Consider the following 22,698-nt stretch of genomic DNA (forward strand, 5'->3'; position numbering starts at 1 on the left):
GAGGGTCAATTTGACCCCCATCCCAACAGAGTTTCCAGATTTTTAACACACAAAAAAGAACTGTTGTATCAAGTAAATAAAAAAATAAATAAAAAATCCCAGTCAGCGAAAATTGTTGCAAAAAAGATACCACAGCCTATAGCTTAGTGGGTCAAGCAACACATGCTTCTAGAAATAGTCACAGTGGTACTTTTGTTGATGACACAGTTGGAACAAACAATGAAAACAATACGAGGACGACACAAAGACCAAAAATTCACCACAGAAAAGCATGATCTCTCAGCAGGTGTGGAATGGCACGAGGGTAGAAAGTGTGACGGATGGACTGGAGATGATTCGGACAGTGGCGGACTCACCTGTCCCGGGGTCGGTGTTGGATGTAGCACTAGGTGGAGCTGTAGTGAGGGGTGGCTGGGAGGTAGGAGAGTCTGTCTCTGGGGTGAGAGAGCTCTCAGTGCAGTCGAGAGATTCAGGGACAGAGGTGGGGTTGACTGAGGGTTGTGTGGGGGTTAAATTAAAGGAAGTGATAGAAGGCTGAGTGGAGTTAGTTGGAGCTGAGGGTGTGCTGGCACTAGCAGCAGCTTGAGGGTAAAACGAGGAGAGAGGAAGGAAACCAAATGAGAAATGCTTTTGCATTTCGCATAAAGGGAGGTAATGTGGAGCATGTGTAGTCTCAGAGAGCTGATTACATGACCGAAGAAGCGGAGCATAAAATCACAATTCTGCTTTTATCAGGACCATGTATATCAGGGGTGTCCAATACTGCTCTTTAAGAGCCACCATTTTAGCTCTAGACCAAATTTAACACTTAAACAGTTAATATTGGGCTTCGTTCCACTCCACTTTTAGACACACACTTGCGAACTTCCCTAAGCACTTGCCCTCGGGGGAATCCCTGCCGCCATTTTGTAGCGCGTTCCACTTCGTGAACAGACCCTCGTTCCATAAATTCTGAGGCAGCGAGTCTACTTCATATGTACACTTCAGTCTCCATATACCACAATTGTGATGTCACCACATATCGCGTTTAATTTACCCCACCACAAACAACGCTGATATATTAATTTTTTTTTTAAAATATTTAAAAAACAAAACCACACACCTATATACATATAATGCTGCATTAAAAACATTGTATGGAAAAAATAAAGGAATCCATTATGGAGTTGATTTAAAGTGATCAAGGGCTTAGGACATTCCAATTCAGCCCATTGCAAAGGTTCCGCCGGTTGTGGGCACTCATGCAACGTAAGCAATGATGCACATCCGAGTGAACGAGAAGGGAAGTTAGTGAGTGAAGGGCATAATAAAAACCAACTAGAACGCAGCCAAGGTCTTCAGGATCACTAGAAACATCCAGACAGGTGTGTTGGAGCCAAATTGTGCAGGACAGTGGCCCTTCAGGAGCAGGATTGAACAACCCTGGTGTACTGTATATGCAAATTTACAGTTGAATTTAGTCTCATTCAAAACAATTCAATGTTTTTAGTAATTTGAAGGGAAATACAATAAAAATTGAGGTATTGCTGAAATTCACCAATTCAGAATTCGACCTCATGTCATCCATACATGGAAGTGAACAGTAAAGTGAAAAAGATCCAAAAGTACCATAAAAGTAGTTATTCTACCAACATGCTACATTCAAAATCTTCTGAAGATATCAGTTTTGTGATGATTAGACCAATATTTCAAACATTCACTGATAATATTGACATTGAAAACGATTGCAATTCGCAACACGTCAACATCTATCAGTCGACACATAGGTGACAAGAACTGCACATAACTTTCATTAGTTATTGCTTGTATCGTCAACACGCTAGGTTTTGAATGTTTTTCAGTTTAAATATAACTAAACTCCTTTTGTATGAAGCTCATTTAATTCTCAGTTAATTGTATTAACTCCTTTTGGCAGATGTTAGCAAGATCATATCACACTTCTTAAACAAGAACTTATTATAAATGATCAAAAAAAGAAACGATTGCAGCCAGAGAATGTGTGAGGTACATCTGTTGTTAAGTGTGCTGTCTGTGAAGTCAGGGAGGAGATGAAGATATCACCTGGGAAGGCGCTGGGTGGAGAGGGTGTGGGCACAGCGATGGGAACACCCACACTGCCGCTCCCGCTGTTTTCACGACTGCTGCTGCGGCTGCTGGGATGGCTGCCACCACTGCTCCCACTGCTGAACACATGCTACAGATTACACACCACGTGTACATGTGCCTCATGTTATACCTACTCAATACTCACATGAACCTCATGTCATGCAAGCGCTCAAATACACACACACACACACAGTGTAAATACATGGACCAACAAAAACACACTTGGCAACACCGCAGCAAGGGCTGGTTCAGTGTCTGACATAAAGAGCACGAGATGGCAGCATTTGTGAAACACAGAATGTACAGAGAGGAGCAGAGACTTTGTGGCTAGATGAAAGCACACCCACTAGCCTGAGCTCATACTGAAAAGTATAACTACTTAAACAGTCTGTCAATCAGTAATGAGATGAAGGTCTTTGAGTGAGATACTTTTTTTGTAAGAGATGAAAAGCGAAAGATGCACAGCAATGCCAGGCAGATATAGAGCTGAAGAAAAGAAGCAAGACTCATTACATGGCTAAAGAGAAGAAAGAATTGTCAGCGTCTTTAGAGCTAGCAGTGACAGTGCCATTTCTAGCCATTCCTACGCCCTAGGCGAAATCCTTATTGGTGCCCCCAGTCAAATTTTTACAAACATCCCGACACCAGCCACACTGCTGAGAGCGCAATATGTGCTGCATGCAGTGTTGGGTGTAACTAGTTACTTAGTAATTAGTTACTCTAATTTGATAACTTTTCCCTTGAAAAAGTAAAGTAAGGGATTACTCTTATTTTACTGTAGAACTATTACATATAATAATAGTGGAATTAACATAACATACATTATAAAGTTACTTTGTATCTTTTGCATCCTGTAGCATTTGTCATAGTTTGGTCAGTTAATAATATTGATTTATGTAGCTTAATATTATTTATTTGAATGAATTAAAAGAGCCGTTTCATGTCTATCCTTGAATCACTTAACTAGTCGAGGTTGATATAGGATTTAGAAAGTAATTAGTAATAAGTAATTAATAACTTTTTGGAGAGAGTAATTTATACAGTAATCTAATTACACTATTGAAGATGTAATTAGTAACTAGAACCCAACCCTAACTGCATGTTTACTCAAGTTTATATTTTTGTAGTTTTGTTCACGCGTCAATAGAAAACGGCACCTACTAAAAGATTTTAGATTTAAGAAACCATATGACCAAATAAAATCGAGAAATTAATATTGTCAATCCAGAGCTAGTATCCACACAGCTCTAATGTGTCAAGAGCATGTGTGTTACCATTGTGCCAAGGCTCTGATGACTCCAACTGTCTGTAGCCTCTGTAAGATTAAGGCTGAACTCTAAATGTTTATCAAAGACTTGTCTGATTATATTAGAATGTTCTCAAATATTAATTTAAATGTATATGATTCAAATGACCTGCCCCTCTGAACTTTAGGAGGGCACAACCATTGTTATTTGTATCATTGTCAAGATGTTCAATAACATCTAATAAGCAGACAGATGGGAGAGGGCTGGGAAAAACAGCACCAAATGCTCTTTTTCTGATGCTGCACTGAGTGACAAGAGGCAGTCATCCAGAGCACGTGGGAGGACTTTAGCATACATTCAATGCTCAGGACGAAAACCTGAGAAATGCTTAGGAGTGTATTAAAGGGGACCTATTATGCCTCTTTTTACAAGAGGTAATATAAGTCTCAGGTGTTCCAGAATGTGTCTGAAGTTTCAGCTCAAAATACCCCCACATCATATATTGAAAGCAAAAACCTGTTGTTTTCATGCATGCATCTTGTGCGCAAGATATACAAATGAGCTGCTGCTCCCCAGCCCCTATCTAGAATAACGCTTTACAGCTCATGCCTGAGATACTCAAAACATCTGTTTGGTTTTGATCATAATTCTCTATCGCGGTCACGCTCTCGTGACATTGCAGTTCTTTGTCGTCATAAAAGTTTATTAAGGCCAAAACAAACTTCTGAAACATCTGAATGTGCACATCCGAAACATGCACAGAAAGCTGTCAGAAGGCACGTCGCGCATTAAACTACTTTCTCTTTTGTGTCTTATTGCTAGGGCTGGTCTGAATACCATTTTTTGAGCTTCGAAGTTTCGGTAGTAATAGAATATTTGAAGCTTCGGAGGGAGGGGGATGAACACATTCTTATCTCTAATAAAGGCAGGAATCTCGAGAAGCGGCGCGCCTCACCCGGGCCGGGCTTAAATGTTCAGAGAACATTTTTGTTCCTATTATGTCCCAGTTTTGGTATATTATAGTAGTAAAGATCATTTTGTTCAGTTAGAGAACAGATGAACTACAAATAAAAACTTCATTCTTCACGAGAGTGAGGAGCTGACTGACAAGATGATCGCGGAAGATTTGGGTTCAAAGCAAAATGTAAAAGCGCCTATTTAAGGGAGTTCATCATAGTACTGTTTGTTGTTGTGTTTTCCATTAAGAATAAGATGAACCAACATTTCAAGCCACCCGCCCCCAAATTGGCAAACAAGCACTGCAATGTGACGGTGAGGGAAACATTTCTCAGTCACATCCTTAACGGGTAAAAAGGCTAATACATTTTGATTCTATTATTCTATTTTCCACGAACGCAGCTTAACCCAAAATGCAAGCTCAGGCATGCGCTTCTTCCATATAAGCTCATGCAGTTGGGCGCTCTAGACAGAGAATACTCCGTTGCAGGGAACACTAAGAAGCAGCAAATATATGTATTAAGTATAATGAGGTTGGGTTCCTATTCAACTGTCCATCGTATTAAAAACTGCTAGGCTATAAAATAAAAATTGTATTTCGCCAGATTTTAGTGGGAACATATGCAAGCATTAATGAGAACCATTTCGAGGGGGTGTGCAAAAAAAAAAACCCACCTGGATATTCGAAACCCAAAATTGAAAATCGAATACCAACCCATCGAACGAATATTCGAATATTCTGGTCCAGCCCTACTTATTGCACTTATTGTCTTAAGTGAAAGCAGCATAATATACAATACATACATACATACATACATACATACATACATACATACATACATACATACATACATACATACATACATACATACATACATACATACATACATACATACATACATACATACATACATACATACATACATACATACATACATACATACATACATACATACATAACAGAAAAATCCCTCACTGCTCTTGATTGAATAACTTTAGTAGCTTTAATAAGAATACATGTTTTACTTGAATGCTGCTGTTAAATGCTCTTGCGAGGAGATTAACCTGGTGGACTGTGTATAGCTCACTCAGGGGAGGAGCTAAGCTAATAGGGCAGATTCCTAGTAGTGGGCAGGGCCTGTTCCAATGTGACGTCACATTTGAGCACATTCCTGAATGGCTCACTTTGAGAGACAGTTTCAGATTTATGGGGAAAATAACAAATGGAGTGGATGGATTTTTACTACAATAGGGTGGTTGTGTACACACTGCGGACACATAATTATGTTCAAAAACCATATAAAACTACATAAATTAAAAAAATGGGCCGTTAAAAACAACAAGGTCAGGGGTTCGATTCCCAGAAAACACACTATAAAAAAAATGCTTTGGCTAAAAGTGTCAGCCAAATACATAAATGAAGATTTTACAGGCATCCCTGCAGATGGCACAGAGATCAAAAGAGAACAAGTGAGAGCGGTTACATAATTTCAGACACACAAGAAAAGGTCGGAGCTTCAAAGGAAAGACCAAGAGAGAAATATCTTGCACTTGTTCTGCAATGTACAGGATTGATCTGGAAAAATCCTCAGGAAAAATAAAATGAGGAATGGAAAGTTTAAGATGGGAGACATCTCAAAGAAAGAGAGGCTCTGCAGTCATTCGAGAGCATCTTCAGGCGTCTTTATCCTCCATGACTGATGATGCGTTTATGTGAGCACTGCTAACGTCACTCGCAACTGGTTGCCAAGGTTTCAGATTATGCAATTGTGCAGACAATCAGCGATGCTTGTTTTAGAAGTACTGGGGAGAAGCAATGTCTGTGTAAAAGAGATTTGCAGCGAAACCAACTAATTCATGTTAGCTAATACATGTAAATGCAGAGACATGCCTGCACATGGAGAGCAGTGAGAGAGATGCATGAGATTTGCTTTGACAGAAAAGAGGAGGTTGGTAATGGTACCTGTAAGTGCGGTTCCTCTGATTAACAGATGCCGTGCGTACAGGGCTTTGCTGCAGGATGGGCGCCATAGTGCGTGTGGGGCTTGGGACATAGTCATTGGGCACCACAGGAGGCCGCACTGGCTCAAGTGTTCTGTAGGGGGAGTGTCTCCTGTCAAGAGGGATAGCAGTTTATCAACCTTGAGGAAACTTTATCAGACAATTACCATCTTAGAAAACGTAGATATCTGCTGCCATGTTATACGTACAGAAAACTATTTTGGCTGACTTAATGGCTGTTATTCTCAAAATATACATTCAATATATATTACAAAGCAAAACATTTAATATTCATCAACAGCAAGATTTCCAGATGGTTCCAGAAATGTCCAGGTAGTTCAACAACACAAATAACTAAAAACAAAGCGTGTTGGATTTGAGGTCAGGTAAGTGCAAATTCAAATAAAATGTAAAGTCAGTCTTCTCTGGTTTCAAAAGAGAGGAAAACAGTCATGGCTTTTTGAGGCAACCAGACAAAATACACACGTACATAATTCAATAATACCACTTAAAACTACTAAATTGTCTTTTTAAATCACAAGAAAAACTGAATCTTTGACCTGAAAGGAACAAAAAAAATCTATTAAAAGCATTTTTAATTTTGCCACAAAGATTTAAAATTTAACTAGAATGAAACAGAGCAAGACAGTATATATATATATATATATATATATATATATACACTGTCTTGCTCATATATATATATATATATATATATATATATATATATATATATATATATATATATATATATATATATATATATATATATATATATATATATATATATATATATATATATATATATATATATATATATATATATATATATATATATAGAGTAAAGCAACAGGAGCGTATAAATTATACTAAACGTATACTGTATATAAATGTGTCTTTTGTTTTGTGTGTTTTTTTTTACTGTAATATGTTAATCAGCATAAATTGTAAGTACAACCAATACTCTCCCCAGTCCCAACACAATACAATAATCCACTCTCAAATGTACGTAATTGTCATGAAAAATTGTCACAATGCAACAAAAAACAAAACATATGACTTTTTTTTAATCCTTCTTTTTTTAGACACTCACGGACACAAATATGTACAGATATACAATTTCTCATTACTGAATACACACTCAATGCATGCAATGAGGAAATGAGTTTTAGTTGTGTCATGTTATGTTGCAGACCTGTCCATTAAAGGAATAGTTCACCCAAAAATGAAAATTATATAATTTACTCACCCTCAAGTTATTCCAAACCTGTATGAGTTTCTTTTTTCTGCTGAACACAAAAGAAGATATTTTGAAGAATGTTTGTAACCAAGCAGATAGAGCAACTATTGACTACCATAGTAGGGGAAAAAATACTATGGTAGTCAATGGTTGCTCTCTCTGCTTGGTTACAAACATTCTTCTAAATATCTTTTTTTGTGTTCAGCAGAACAAAGAAACTCATACAGGTTTGGAACAACTTGAGGGTGAGTAAATGATGACAGAATTTTCATTTTTGGGTGAACTATCCCTTTAAGCAGAACACAATCTGGCCCGCAATGACCAGCCATCATGGGGCAACACAGGAAACCAAAAGAGCGCCAATCTGCACAGCTAGTGTTCAAAAAACAGGACAGGACACACCCTCTGTCCTTAGTGCTCATAAATATCAAGCTCCAGCACACTTTAAAGATTAAGCATATCTGATCTGTTTCATAATCACAGTTTCACGCTTTCTCAATTTTATTTGCCAAAGCACATTTAACACCCAAATATAAATCAGGCTCTTCACTGGCATAAAAGTAAACAAGGGATGAAGGATAATGTCATCTGTGGGGCTGAGGCTGAATTCCCCCCTGAGGACAAAACAAAAAGACCTGACCCACACAACTCAACTAGAGACACGTCATATCATGCTGTGTGTGACCTACACTGAAAAACAGGCTTTTAATAGTAAATGAAAACCTCACTGATTCTGCTTTAGAAAAATCATTATAAAAAAAACACTAAATAATCTGATCAGATGAAAGGACCTCAGAGATCTGAGTCTAAATTATAATGAACAAATGAGTGGTTCACCACCACACAGATTCTTTCAGTCGAGAGCTACAAGGTCTGTATACATACCCTATGGTGCCTTTGCCTGGCATTGGTGGGCTGGGTGGTTTCTGTGTGGGAGGTGTGGTGCGAAGAAGGCTGCCCATCTTCATGTTCTGAGTGTTGACCTATGACAAAATCAACATCATAAACAGCCTTTAGCTGTGAACAATAATAACATCTCAGTTTCACAGTAGAGGAGAAAAAAGGCATCAAAGTTGACAATGGCCTAGTACAGCCGTAAAAAAAACAGCGAGAGAGTTCTCTCTCATTTAGTTTTTAGAGGAAACTAAGAAATGCCCAAACAATCAGACATACACACCAACTTCTGAGCCACATGCAACAATTATAAAATGCAAATGTGATATGGTAAGGATGAAGGAAGAAACAGGGATGATTGCCAAATGGTTGATCAATTTCGGACCTGCAGAATTGGCTAAATCAAACTCAAATATTTACTCCACATCGATTTCTCATTAATGCATCTATAAAGAGCATTACAGAATCTCCAAATCAGCATTGACTAGTATTTTTGTATTTCATGTTAAGGCTAATGAAATACAGAATGTTAGTATTCTCAGTCTGTATTAAGTATGAACTAAGGAATCAAACCTTATTCCTTCTCCATTCATGTCACCTGATCGTAGGACAGCTGTAAAAGCCCTTACCTTGAACTTAAGCAACCACTTAAACCAAGAGCGAAGCAGAGAACAGAGGTGAGAGGAAGCACAGAGAGGTTAGTGACACATCTCGGACACAAAGAATACCCACGTCAGATTTCGGCATTTGTTAGTTTGAAACAAACATGTTAGTCAGAAATCATCCCTCCAGAAGCTTGTGTCCTACCTTCACACCGTGACCAATATCGTCCAGCGCGCTGTAATCGATAGGTTTGCGAATGTACCGCACCGGCCTCTCGGGATTGGCTGGAGCAATGATTTTATGCGTGCGGGAGGTGTTCTTATTGGTGGTGAGGATGCCGATCTCCCGCCTCGCCACCTTTTCTTTATGGATGTCCACCGTCTAAATTGGAGAATAAGAAGAAGAAAGAAAAAAGTTTGAAGAAATTTGAGATGGACTTAAAACTATACTGGGTCATTCAGAAATCAGTTTACTAGAACCATATTTGTATTCACATGCCAATGCCAATCATACATAGAAGTCTTAAAAGCTACAGTGGCAAGAATTACATTTCTGTATTGGAGCAAAAAACAACTTCGAACAAAAGGATGGCCTCTTCAAACTTCATATTTGTGGAAGCAGTTCGCAAAACACACAGTATACAAGGCGGAGTATTAAAGCGAGTGGATGTGAGAGGCCTGAAATCCCTGTCGGCGCAGTTCTGTTTCATTTCACACGGCAATTTGGGAGAGGATCGTGTCAAAAGCACTTCACGAGAAGAGCTGCATTAGATGATGTGGCACTGTGTTTAATCGCTTTAGAGCCCATGCTGTTGACAGCTGTTAAATAAAAAAATAAGATGAAACACAGAGGGGGATAAGCCTCTGCTGCTGGCATCTCAAACACAGCTAAATGATTTTCAGCATTAAGTGACAGTGATACGGTAAATAGGGCTCAAGTCCAGAGCAGCAGATGAGTCCACAGATGAGGGCAGTGGAGAGAAGACAGATCAGAAAAATGAGAAAGAAAGAAAGCATGAAAAGTGGAAGAGCGAAATCATTCGTGAGAAATGGACAAATGCTGCTGTTGACCTGGGATGCATTTCCAAAAGCATCGTTAGCCATGGTCAGAAGCAGTGTTGACAAGTCTGTGGTTTTCCTGCAGAATTGGGCTACCTTTAAGTTGTGTTTTCCATGGGTTGATTTCGACCCCCATAATTATGATCCCAAAAAACCCCCAGACATAAAAATTCAGTGTAGAATTCGGTCAGCTATTGGAGAAAATCGCATTGGGCTACTTTTGGCCTACTTTAAATGGCCATTGGGCTACTTTTGTGGCACAGACCTGGCAACCCAAGTTACATTGTTACCAACATAGTTCAATGATTCACTGTTTCCCGTGACACTTTATATAAAGATGGTGCATATACAAATGGGCTCTAGATGAATATGAGGGAAACATCTATAAATACTAAAAAATTTTTTTTAAATCAGATTGGGTTAGAATACTCTGACATTAGTTTGATCTCGAACTGACTAATTACCAGAAGTTACGCAACCAACTGCGTGATGTTATTAACAGTGGTATATTGTCAGATGTGTGATGAAGTTAGTACGATTTTAGGAAACCGTCATGACTAGTTAATTTAATCAACAATGCATTGTACATTGGTAGTTAAAGCTATACTATGTAACTTTTCCATCCACTAGAGGTCGCCCGTTCAAAACAAAGGCGTAGTTTGATGACGCCACGTTTGAGCAAAGAATCTTGGGACATGTGATCTTCACCTCACAGCCGGTGGACAAGAATCAGGATAGGACTCATGGATGCTATTATTAACGTTACTGAAGTATGATGCAGAGCTGGACCGAGTGTTGTGGAGCTGAGCAAGCCAGGCCGCTGGAGCGATTATTAAAGAGAAGATGTTATTATGTCATAGTCGTCGACGGGACTTCCGGTGTTCCGGTCATGAGTATGAGGTAACGCAGCTCTGTTTATCATATTAGATACATCTGCGTGTGTTGAAAAGGAAGTTATGACGTTACTCTATGCGTTGGCTCTGCGGCTGCTATGACACTTGTTCACACTGCAGTAAGAGTAAAGCGTTTCTGCAAAATTAAACCGGAAACCAAGGGGTAACGCAGATATGACGCAATCGACAGGCGACTCCCTCACACGTCCCGGTTCCTTGGTTAAAATAGCAATTCATCACAATGTACTAATAGTTGGAAACATTTGGGATATTCTAAGTACTCAACTGAACAAAATATATAAACACTGGCCTAGAGGTTTTAGGATATTTTACCTGCACAGCTCTCACTAGCTGGCATTTCCCCCTCCTTTAAGGGGGTTTTAGGCAATTTGGTTTTAAGCGATTTTGTTGCACAATAGCTTACAAATAACACAAGCATGATTTCAAACACTGAATTTACACAAAAAAGACAAGTTAACAGTCAGTAATTAAAATAAGAACAAATCATAATCAGTAGCACAAATAAACAGTGCTTTAAGGGGCATTCCGTGTCAACTCAACCAGAGTTCCCCAGCTCAAAATGTGGATAATTTTTTTTTTCTGGTGAAAGAAATACATAAATGAAGAAAAACAAAATATTAAATGTCATGAATGTATATTTACGGAGTAAACCACTATTTTTCAAAATGACAATTTTCACCTGAGACTTGAAGCAGGGGGGTTAAAATTACTTGAGAAAGATGGCAGCATCATCATTTTATTTTTCATGTAGATCGGTAGGTCTGTTAGTAAAATCTGTTGACTTTAGCAATCTTTGTTGCATTTTTTGCCACCGGTGACAGTTCAAAAATGGGGAAAAGTACTTATGTGTATTTGACCTTTTAATTGCAATCAGCCATGAACAGAACTCAATTTAGCACTCACAAGCTTTTTGTGAGGCAGCTTTATCTGTGCGCAATCGGAGTGCGCGAATGCTGAATGGTTTAATGCTTGAATGTTTCAACTGGCAAAACTTCAAAAGATGTGCAAATTATAAACTATGCGACACTGTCCCAAAATTACAATTCCATCGCGCAGCTTGCTTATAGTGCAGATGCGATGTGGTGATATGAAGCCAGAAATAGTGTGCACTCACGGCGTTTGTGAAATCACTAGTTCTCACAGAAAGTTTTTAAATTACTGATTTGTCAAAAATTATTTAATAAAGATTTAAAAATGAATGTACCTCACCTTCAGCATTATAATTATTTTAGCCTCGTTGATTGAGACAGTGCCGCTGCAAGTATGTCATGCCATACCTCTCACGCCAGGCACACATCTTTTTGCGTCATCAGCAGGAGATCGGTTTCTGAGATGAGCAAATTGAGAGATTGCCATTCGAGTCTTTATAAGCGATTATCAGCCGATAGCAATTGGTAGCTGTCGGAGCACCCCTATCTAAAAAACAGGGCTCGACACTTTTTTACTTAGCACTGGTGCTCCCAACTTCAATATGTTAGGAGCACCAGCAAAAATTTAGGAGCACCACTACTAAAATGTTTACACATTATGTTTGTGTGTGTGTGTGGTTTAAGTGAATTGGTCATTCAATTGTCATAATAAAAAAAAGTTGCTTGCCTGGAAAAAAATTGGCTTTTTGTGTTATAAATAGAATTTATTCTGAAGCAAAAATGTTCATTAGTGTTCTAGCATAGCCTATTTAAATCTGCATTTTTGTGATATTTACCCTGTGGGCATTTTTTCCCCAATCTTATTAAATGTATGCTTAATTTTAAATTGTATCAATCAATTCAATTAGAGTAAGACACTATAGGGCTGTTGGCAATCAAATTACATAATGTACACTGACAAATTACAATCGCATTGAATACATGGGTAACACTTTACAATAAGGTTGTATTAGTTAACATTAGTTAACATGAACTAACCATGAACAACACCTCTGTTCAGCATTAGTTAATCTTTGTTAACTTTAGTTAATAAAAATCCAGCTGTTCATTGTTTGTTCATGTTAGTTCACTGTGCATTAACTAATGTTAGCAAGATTTTAATACTAATGCATTAGTAAATGTTGAAATTAACATGCTTAAATGCTTTAAATTAAATGCTTTATAAGTGCAGTTCATTATTAGTTCATGTTAACTAATGTAGTTAACTAATGAACCTTATTGTAAAGTGTTACCAATACATGTTATGAGATCGTTTTAAATATAAGAAATATAATATAACATATAAGAAATTTTGGAAAGAACATGCCTGCAAACGTTTTGTAGAGAAAGGAAAACCGGTCGCACCTCAACAAATATTTGTACTCGAACAAATCAATTTTCGGGCGCATGCGTGACCAAACCGGTCACGATTTCGAGCCTTGTACATCAATTGTACAAAATACATCAATTCCTGCCACAAAAAGAGGAAAGAGTCGACCAAACAGTGATGCATCCATTTACTCACACACACAAACTCACACGCAAACATACACCACTTAAAGTACATAAACCTGTTTTTCCAAACTTGTTCAATACTTCTAATTTGTTCATTTGTAATACAATGTACAATTTGTCATGCCAATAAAGCTCTTTTGAATTGAATTTGAAGAGAGAGAGAGAGACAGAGAGAGAGAGAGAGAGAGAGAGAGAGAGAGAGAGAGAGAGAGAGAGAGAGAGAGAGAGAGAGAGAGAGAGAGAGAGAGAGAGAGAGAGAGAGAGAGAGAGAGAGAGAGAGAGAGAGAGAGAGAGAGAGAGAGAGAGAGAGAGAGAGAGAGAGAGAGAGAGAGAGAGAGACAAAATAAGGCAGGGACATGAGCACACGTAAATGAGAGTATGTGTGACTAACACTAACATTCACTCGTATCTTTGGTAGGCACAAAACACTACAGCAGTCGCCCTAGAGGCCTGCAGTTACTCTGAATTACAGCTCAATACATACTGTGACTCTGTGGGATGTTGTTTAATTACAGAATCAATGAGATCGACCGAAAACTGACTGGACACGGGTGCTATCTGATCAGCAAAGCAAAGATCTGAACAATTACAAACGAAAGACAATCGGTATTAACTGTAAATTAAATGTGTGGCCAGTCCTGAAAGCATAATGTTTGATTAAAGCAATAAGCCCCATTACAATTATTTTACTTTGGTTAACAGGTGTGAATTGCACAACATGAAGCAGATTTACCACAGTCTAAATTTCTCTACACTTATTTTAGAGTCAGAACCATTTATTACAGAGTTTTATAATTTACCTTTTACCTAGTCTAGCATAGCCAGACCTTCAGACTGACTGCAGAAAGTCTGGACTCCATAACAGCTTTCATTGGCCAAGGACCGCCCAAGAAGTCTGACGACATGTAAAGCAACCAATCACAGAGTGAGACTGTAAGAAGGGGTGTGGCGTGTTGCTAGGTCACCTGAGAGATGTGGTTGATGGAGGATTCCATGCGGCGCAGCTGGGACGCTTGAATGTCGAGCATTTGGAGCACATTGTTGGCGAGCGTGTTGATCAGGTAGGCTACGCTGGCCAGGGACTGAGTGGTGTAGTTCTTGGTTTCCTCTAGAGCGACGTGCTTGTCTGGAGACTGATGGAGACACAAAAGAGTAACAGTCAGTGTGCCATTAAATTTGTTCAGCCATTAAAACTGCATCAAACTGTGTCATTGGAAAACCCTGAGTGATTTGTGCTGGTTAAAAGAATATGCATTGTTCCATTAAATGCAGTCTTTATCTGAACAATCTCTCTGAACGTCTTACTTTTACTAAATACTTGTAGCATAGCATGACTTCGTTCCTGTGGATTAACTTCAACTGAGCTTTTGCTGAAGCTTTTCTTTTGAACAATGAACAAATGGCAAGAACTGTTCAACACATAGTTGTTCAAAAACCTGTCAAAGAAAAACTGCCATTGCATCTAAAAAATTCTTCACTGAACTGATGTTCAATTAAACCGAATCAGAATCAAATTAGGATCTTGTCACCAAAAAAATTCTGAGCTTTTTGCAAACCATTTGAACAATTACATCAAATATCAATTTACTGGTTCTAATTCTAAAGCAGTAGATAGAAAACACATGAGATGACTGTAGAAATATTATCAGGGAAAATATCAGTATTAAAATATTATATATCAGTCAGTATAAAGTAACCTCCATCGTCAGACAAGGATTTATCAGTAATATTTCACTGGGGCACAGTGGTATGTTACTGGGACTCATGCCCCAGTAAAAAGGGTATAGCGACGCCACTGGTGTGGAATGTCAGGATCTAAGCAATTCTTCTGTGACATCAAGCTGCACAGTCACATGACCTGGGCTTTGATCCCAAGCCTGACAGAGAGAAAGCGTACGTGTGTGAGTCTGTACACAATTCCTGTCTTTGTCCTAGGATGGTACCAGGAGGGAACAGTCACCACACATACTTTTGACTGTGCTCTATATTATAGAAACCACTGTAACTAGGGATGCTCCGATCCGCCTTTTCCGATACAGACACCGATACCTGGGATTCAGTATTGGCTGTTACCGACTAACGATCCAATATTAAAATGATAATTAAAAAAGTGCTGAATTACCTAATAAACTGTGTGCCTCACTGTGTGGAAGAGACTGGGACACAAATGTAGCGAATTAAGCCGCATTTCCAACACAGGAACTTTCCCCAGGAACTAGGGACTTTGGGGTTGTATTCAATGTTTCTCGACCGAAGGAACCGGGGTCTAAATAAAGTTCCGGGTAAAAATGTTCCCCTCAAAACGGCCCTGCTCGCGAGGTGGGACTTAGGAGCTGAACATGCTGATTGGTTGAGCTCACACAGTATTTTATTTCAACCTAAAAGTCTGTTGCAGTGCATGCAGTAAGAGTTGTTTACTATTCGAATCAACAATGGAGTTTAAAAAATAAGACAGATGGACTGACGACGAGGTTCAGGCTTTATTAAGTTTGTTTGCGGAGGACGAAATCCAGTGGGCTCTGGAAAGTTGCGCACAATCCTACGTCACCAGACTAATCTTCACAGTACTTTAGACCGCTATGGAAATGCAGACAGCAGCAGGTCTGAGGGAAAAAGAGTTCCTGGGACAAATTGTTCCGGTTAATTTCTGTGGAAACAGGGCTTTATTTATTCAATTGCAACAACTGTAAATAAACCAATAGCTTCACTAGTAGACATTAAAAATAAACAGTCAGGCTGACTCCATTTATGACAATTAAATTATATGCACTATATTGCCAAAAGGTTTAGGATGCCTGCCTTTACATGCACATGAACTTTAAATGACATCCAATTCTTAATCCGTAGGGTTTAATATGGAGTTGCCCCATCCTTTGCAGGTATAACAGCTTCAACTCTTCTGGGGAGGCTTTCCACAAGGTTTAGTAGTGTGTTTGTGGGAATTTTCTTCTAGAAGGGCATTTGTGAGGTCAGGCACTGATGTTGGACGAGAAGGCCTGGCTCGCAGTCTCCGCTCTAATTCATCCCAAAGGTGTTCTATAGCAGGGGTTTTCAAACTGGGCTCCAGAGGGTTCTAAGGGGTCCCCAGAAAATTTCAGGGAATAAAACGACAAAGCAAAAATGGATAAAGTCTACCGAATATTCTAACGGTTTCTCTCCTTTCTTGCTGTATACATACTTTCCAGAATTGTATACGTTTGCTTTGTATCTTTCTAGTGAGTTTTTCCTCACTATAGTCCTCTATCTTGCTCACTGGGGTTGTAAGGCAGTTTTATTAATGCAGTACGTAAGCTGCTTAAATACATTTATTGTGAAAGTTGCTTATACAAATAATTTTCTAATTGAAAATACATCCAACATTAAGGATAGCCCATTTAAGTTGGGAAACAATATTATATTTATGTCACACTTACTATTTATCTAGTTTAAATGTTTTTTTCCATGTATAAAAATAGATGGATTTTAGAAAGGGGGTCCCTCATAAAGGTTCATCATATTTGGGGGTCCTTGGCATCATAAAGTTTGAAAACCCCTGTTCTATCGGGTTGAGGTCATAACAGGAATGGGCCATCCCCAAATTGTTTCCACAAATTTGGGACCATGAAATTGTCCAAAATGTCTTGGTATGGTGAAGAGTTCCTTTCGCTGGAACTAAGGGGCCAAGCCCAACCCCTGAAACCCCCAAAATCTAAATCTCAGAAAATTAGAATATTGTGAAAAGGTTCAGTATTGTAGGCTCAAAGTGTCACACTCTAATCAGCTAATAATCCAAAACATCTGCAAAGGGTTCCTGAGCCTTTAAATGGTCTCTCCAGTACAATTCACAATCATGGGGAAGACTGCCGACCTGACAGCTGTGCAAAAAACCATCATTAACACCTTCCACAAGGAGGGAAAGCCACAAAATGTAATTGTAAAAGAAGTTGGATGTTTGCAAAATGCTGTATCAAAGCACATTAATAGAAAGTTAAGTGGAAGAAAAAGGTGCACAAGCTTCAGGGATGACCGCAGCCTGGAGAGGATTGTCAGGAAAAGGCCAATTTAAATGTGAGGGGGAGCTTCACAAGGAGTGGACTGAGGCTGGAGTTACTGCATCAAGAGCCACCACACACAGACGGATCCTGGACATGGGCTTCAAATGTCGTCAGAAGCGTCTTTCCTGGGCTAAAGCGATAAAGAACTGGTCTGTTGCTCAGTGGTCCAGTCCTCTCTTCTGATGGGAGCAAATTTTGCATCTCATTTGGAAACCAAGGTCCCAGAGTCTGCAGGAAGAAGGGAGAGGCACACAGTCCTGAAGTCCAGTGTGAAGTTTCCACAGTCTGTGTTGGTTTGGGGAGCCATGTCATCGGCTGGTGTTGGTCCACTGTGCTTTATTAAGACCAGAGTCAACACACCCGTCTACCATGGCATTTTAGAGCACTTCATGCTTCCTTCTGCAGACAAGGTTTATGGAGATGCCGACTTCATTTTCCAGCAGGACTTGGCACCTGCCCAAACTGCCAAAAAGTACCAAAACCTGTTTCAATGACCATGGAATTACTGTACTTGATTGGCCAGCAAACTCGCCTGACCTGAACCCCATAGAGAATCTATGGGGCATTGCCAAGAGAAAGATGAGTGACATGAGACCGAACAATGCAGAAGAGCTGAAGGCCGCTATTGAAGCATCCTGGTCTTCTATAACACCTCAGCAGTGGCACAGGCTGAAAGCATCCATGCCACACCACATTGAGGCAGTAATTCAAGCAAAAGGGGCCCAAACCAAGTACTAAGTACATATACATGATTATACTTTTCAGAGGGCCGACAATTCTGTATTTAAAATCCTTTTTTTAATTGATTTCATGTAATATTCGAATTTTCTGAGATTTTCATAAGCTGTAAGCCATAATCTTCAAAATTATAACAAATAAAGGCTTGAAATATCTCACTTTGCATGCAATGAGTCTAAATAATATATTAGTTTCACCTTTTAAGTTTAGTTGCTGAAATAAATTTACTTTTCCACGATATTCTAATTTATTGAGATGCACCTGTTTTACTATTAAAAATCTTTCATTGAGCAAAAGTATTATAGTATTCATTGAGCAAAAGTATTATAGTATAAAAGGCTCAGAGCGTCAAAGCGCTTATGAGCATCCCGTGCGCAGAATGATGCATTAGAAGAAACAGCGCAGTGCTTCGCATTGAAAGGTTCAAAGCACAAATGGAAGACATATTGATGTGTAGTGTAATATAACCATGCAATAGTTTATTGAGCCTTTTCTTTTAACAGTTTTACATTTCAGTTACTGAACAACAATTCATAGTGCTCTACCCCAGTGTTGTAAAAGCCTAAATTCAATCTGTTCATCATCTAAATCGATCTTGTCTCTTCATAAAATTTGGGACTAAACCTCTCTATTCATATCGATTTGTTTTACGATCTCTTCATGAACTTTTTGAAGCGTCAAACAAAGTGATAGTTGCGTAGCTGTCAATTGAGGGTCATAAAGTTAATTTGTGTTCCGAAGATGAACGAAAGTCTTGCGGGTTTGGAAGGGCGACTAAACCTTTAAAGGCCATTCACACAGAACACGTTTTTCCATTCCACTGCACTACTTTTCCATTGTTTTCAATGTAAATGCACGCTAGACGGAGATCCTTATCCATTGTGCTTGTGTCTTTTGCAGCATCTTGCGAAGTTAGTTGTTCAACTTTTAAAAAACACGTCTCTAGACCTTGTGCTTTTTCCATTCAACTGACCTGCATCTCACTTTTTTAAAAGTAAAAGCGCATTCTGTGTGAACCGGCTCTTACATTAATCTCTTGTGCTGCACTAAAACAGAGCAGTTAACAAGCAGCAAAACACTTAACAAAAATAGAAAACATAGATTTGCTTGGAGTAATTTATTTTCACAAAGATTTGGACCACTGCATGCATTTACTGCACTGAAACACTGCAGGCCCTGAAGCTGTGGGTTTTCAGTGGGCAGGCATGTAGGCCAGGAAGGCACGTCCTCCCCCAGGACACACAACGACACACTGACACTAATATGCAGACGCAGTGCGCTGACCCACGCTGATGACATCACAGCTGCATCTGAGCAAAGGGAGCGGGGGAAGAGAGACCCTCCTACACAGAGCTTGAACCTTCAAGACTACGAGAAGCCGAGTCTGGAGAGAAATCACATCCCTCACAAACACTGTGATGCACCACTCATAAAGAGATGCTCAGGTGAACGAAGTAACTAAGAAACTAGGGACAACTACTGGATATATTACCACACCTATCAATTTCTGTAGAGATCTGGGAACTGATTAAAAACACACTAAAAGTACCGTAAGAATAGAAAGAGAAAAATCTAAACATCTCAGAACAACCACAACCATTTTTCACCAAAGTGGGGTCGGGTTGGCAGCCATAATATCTAGGAAAAAGAATGAATAAAGTCACATATAGTTTCCAAATCCCAATATATATTTGCACAGAACTTTTTACCAAACAAATTGTTCTCAATCTTTTTTTCCTTCACACAAACAGCATTAGACGTCACTAACTAAGGTCTTCATTCATGTGAGAGATGCCAATCGCTCTGACTAGCGGTTGTATTATATGTGAATCTGGACGACTAGACAGAAGTAAATGACTATGACCTAGCTATTAATTATCCATGATTCCATGAAAGTAAAATTTTGTAAATGGATAAAAACAGCGCTCTGTCAGCAGGTACTTCATAGACAAACAAAAATATTATGAATTCTGATAACATGCTAGAAGAGATGGACTCTGTATTTTCGAGAATGTATTCGCGGTTTTGTTAATTTTTCTGACAATGTTTGCGTATTCCACCGTATGCAATGCTTGCGTAATGTATGTGTATTACATAGAATATTCCAGCATATATAATTCTTTTCATGCTTTAGCCTATTAAACACATTAACCTGTAAGGCCCGCAAAAATCTCCTTCCAAGGAAGGTAACAAACTGCGGTTGAAGGTCGCTGCACGTTCAGCGTTTCAGCTGGGCAAAATGGATTTGTTTATAATATTCTTTATCTGACTCCATTTTATCATATTGTCGAATTTAGGATAGAATGCCAATTGGTTGTTTGGTCATTTATATTTAATAGTTAGTCATACATTTAATCATTCCGTTTGAACCCTTTGTTGAAATTAATTATCTCCGATTGTGAAACAAATATAATCATTCCAGAGTAAATCAGAATAAGTCAAAATGTAACAATTTATTAACAGTCAGGTAAATGTATAATTTCAATTACATAATCAATTCAAAGATAATTCGTACATGACAAAATATTCCAAAATAGCCTAAAGACTGAAAGATTTCCTGACTTTCTGAAAATTACGTAACACAGAGCATTTGCTGTGTTACGGGCCAATCTTGTTATAGTATTGCACCCCGAACTCACTACTACATCGATTTAAGTAACTCAGACCAGACCGAAACTGCTTTCAAATGGAAACACATGATAACAAAGGGAATTTAAATTGGATCGAGCTCCCATTTGCCTGGATTGAAAGAAGAGACCAAATGGCTCCAAAAGCCACACCCATCATTATATGCAAAATATCTCAAAGCTCTAAAAACTCTTATTAACTTCTTGAATACTTCTGTGGGGGCGAGACATTTCAAACGAGATCAAACACATAATATTGTACAGTGAGAACCTACATCCAAATCACACAGATTTTGGGTGATGTCTCAGCATGAAGTGGAGTGGGATGTGGGAAATTCAGGAGAAGTAAAATACATGTAAATTAAGGCAATTCCAAGTTGATTCACTCCGTGAGACGTCTGTGAAAAGTGTCCTCTCAGTGAGTAATTGTCTTTCACCAGACAATCTGGCGTTATGCAAGTTCTCAGTCTTTCAAAACCTTTTAAAACAAATTATTATATTTATGCTTATATTGATGGGGAGTTGATGGGACTCCCCTGTTATTTATTTATGAAAACAACACACCTTTGTAAATTTATTTTGCCTGTTAATGTTAATATTAATGCTGTTGTTGGCATAAATAAAAATGACGCAACTGGGCTTAAGTTACACTAAAGCAGAAATGTTTTTTTAGAATGTTTTTTTATTTTATTTGTTAGAATCATTTTAAATGCTATATGAGTTACCCGTTTGTTTACCTGAAGTGTGTTTTTCTTGCTAGTGCTTATGTGTATTTAAATGTCTGAAAATTCACAGAATAGTTGTCATATGTCAAGCACTGAGAAAGTCCGTCTCTGGCTCAGTGTCAGCCAAAGCGCGAAAGCACATTTTGAATTTAGCAGTTGATCACGTGATGCCCTAAACTGTCTATTTACACCGGTGTGATCGTACACTCCAGGGATCAGCCTAGACTGATCACACCGGTGTGACTATACAACCAAAGGGTTAACAGAGTACATGTGCCAGCCAGGTATCAAAACAATCTGAACATTATGCACTTGCACCAATGCGACTGTGCAAAATTTTAATTCACACATTATCAAAAGCTTATCACATGATAGAGGGAATGGAAGCTTGTTTCCACCACAGAATACATTTTTTAAAAAGATAATTGCAACTTTTTCTCTCACAATTGTGTTTACATCTCGCAATTCTGACTTTTTTTCTCAGAATTGCGAATTTTAGAGTCATAATTGCGTGTTATAAAGTCAGAAGTGTGATAAACTCGCAATTATGACTATTTTTCTTGCAATTGCAACTTTATAACTTGCAATTCTTTTTTTTTTCTTTATATCACAATTGTGAGAATGAGTCAGAAGTCAGAATAGCAAGAGAAAAAAAGTCAGAATTGTTAGATAAAAAGTTACAATTACCTTTTTTATTTTTTATTATGTGGCAGAAACAAGCTTCCATTGATAATTGTCAAAAAAAACAAATATTGGTTCTGTGTATCGGTTATCAGGCACAGACATGCAAATAATTGTTATCCTTTCAGTTATAAAAAATCTATATTGATCTTTCTCTATAAAAAAATGTGTGACCTCTGCACTGACGTGGGTCTTAAGGGCAGGTCTGGGAGAGGTGAACGTCTGCTCATTGTTTCAGCTGCTTTGATTTGAAATTAACAGCACTGGAAAAGAGAGCAGGTACAAAAGAGTCATTTGCTGCTCAGCCCTCCAACAAACTACATCTCTGCTTCAATCGCAAACAAATGGAGGCAGGGCTCATGGGTAATTACACGGTAGTGTGCTCATTAATGACTGCTCAGCTGTATGCTCACAGCATTGACCACAGCAGAAGCACACTGATTTTTCAGT

General features: G+C 38.6%; 1 protein-coding gene across 8 annotated transcripts in view; it reads right to left on the reverse strand.

The window, feature by feature from the left end:
- abi2a (abl-interactor 2a) overlaps positions 1 to 22,698 on the reverse strand; it is a 55,011-nt gene that overhangs the window by 7,613 nt on the left and 24,700 nt on the right. For 2 of the 8 annotated variants that reach the window (XM_079822203.1, XM_079822201.1), the window contains exons 2-7: positions 14,409 to 14,576; positions 9,253 to 9,429; positions 8,437 to 8,534; positions 6,274 to 6,423; positions 2,062 to 2,180; positions 357 to 581 (exon numbers count right to left, since the gene is read on the reverse strand). In XM_079822203.1, the coding sequence (XP_079678329.1) occupies positions 357 to 581; positions 2,062 to 2,180; positions 6,274 to 6,423; positions 8,437 to 8,534; positions 9,253 to 9,429; positions 14,409 to 14,576 (937 nt within the window). Of the gene's footprint in view, positions 1 to 356; positions 582 to 2,061; positions 2,184 to 6,273; positions 6,424 to 8,436; positions 8,535 to 9,252; positions 9,430 to 14,408; positions 14,577 to 22,698 lie in introns of all 8 variants that reach the window. The other 6 variants (XM_079822202.1, XM_079822200.1, XM_079822206.1 and 3 more) reach the window with 3 other exon arrangements.

Source organism: Gobio gobio, assembly GCF_949357685.1.
Source record: "Gobio gobio genome assembly, chromosome: 7".
Classification (NCBI taxonomy): Eukaryota; Metazoa; Chordata; class Actinopteri; order Cypriniformes; family Gobionidae; genus Gobio; species Gobio gobio.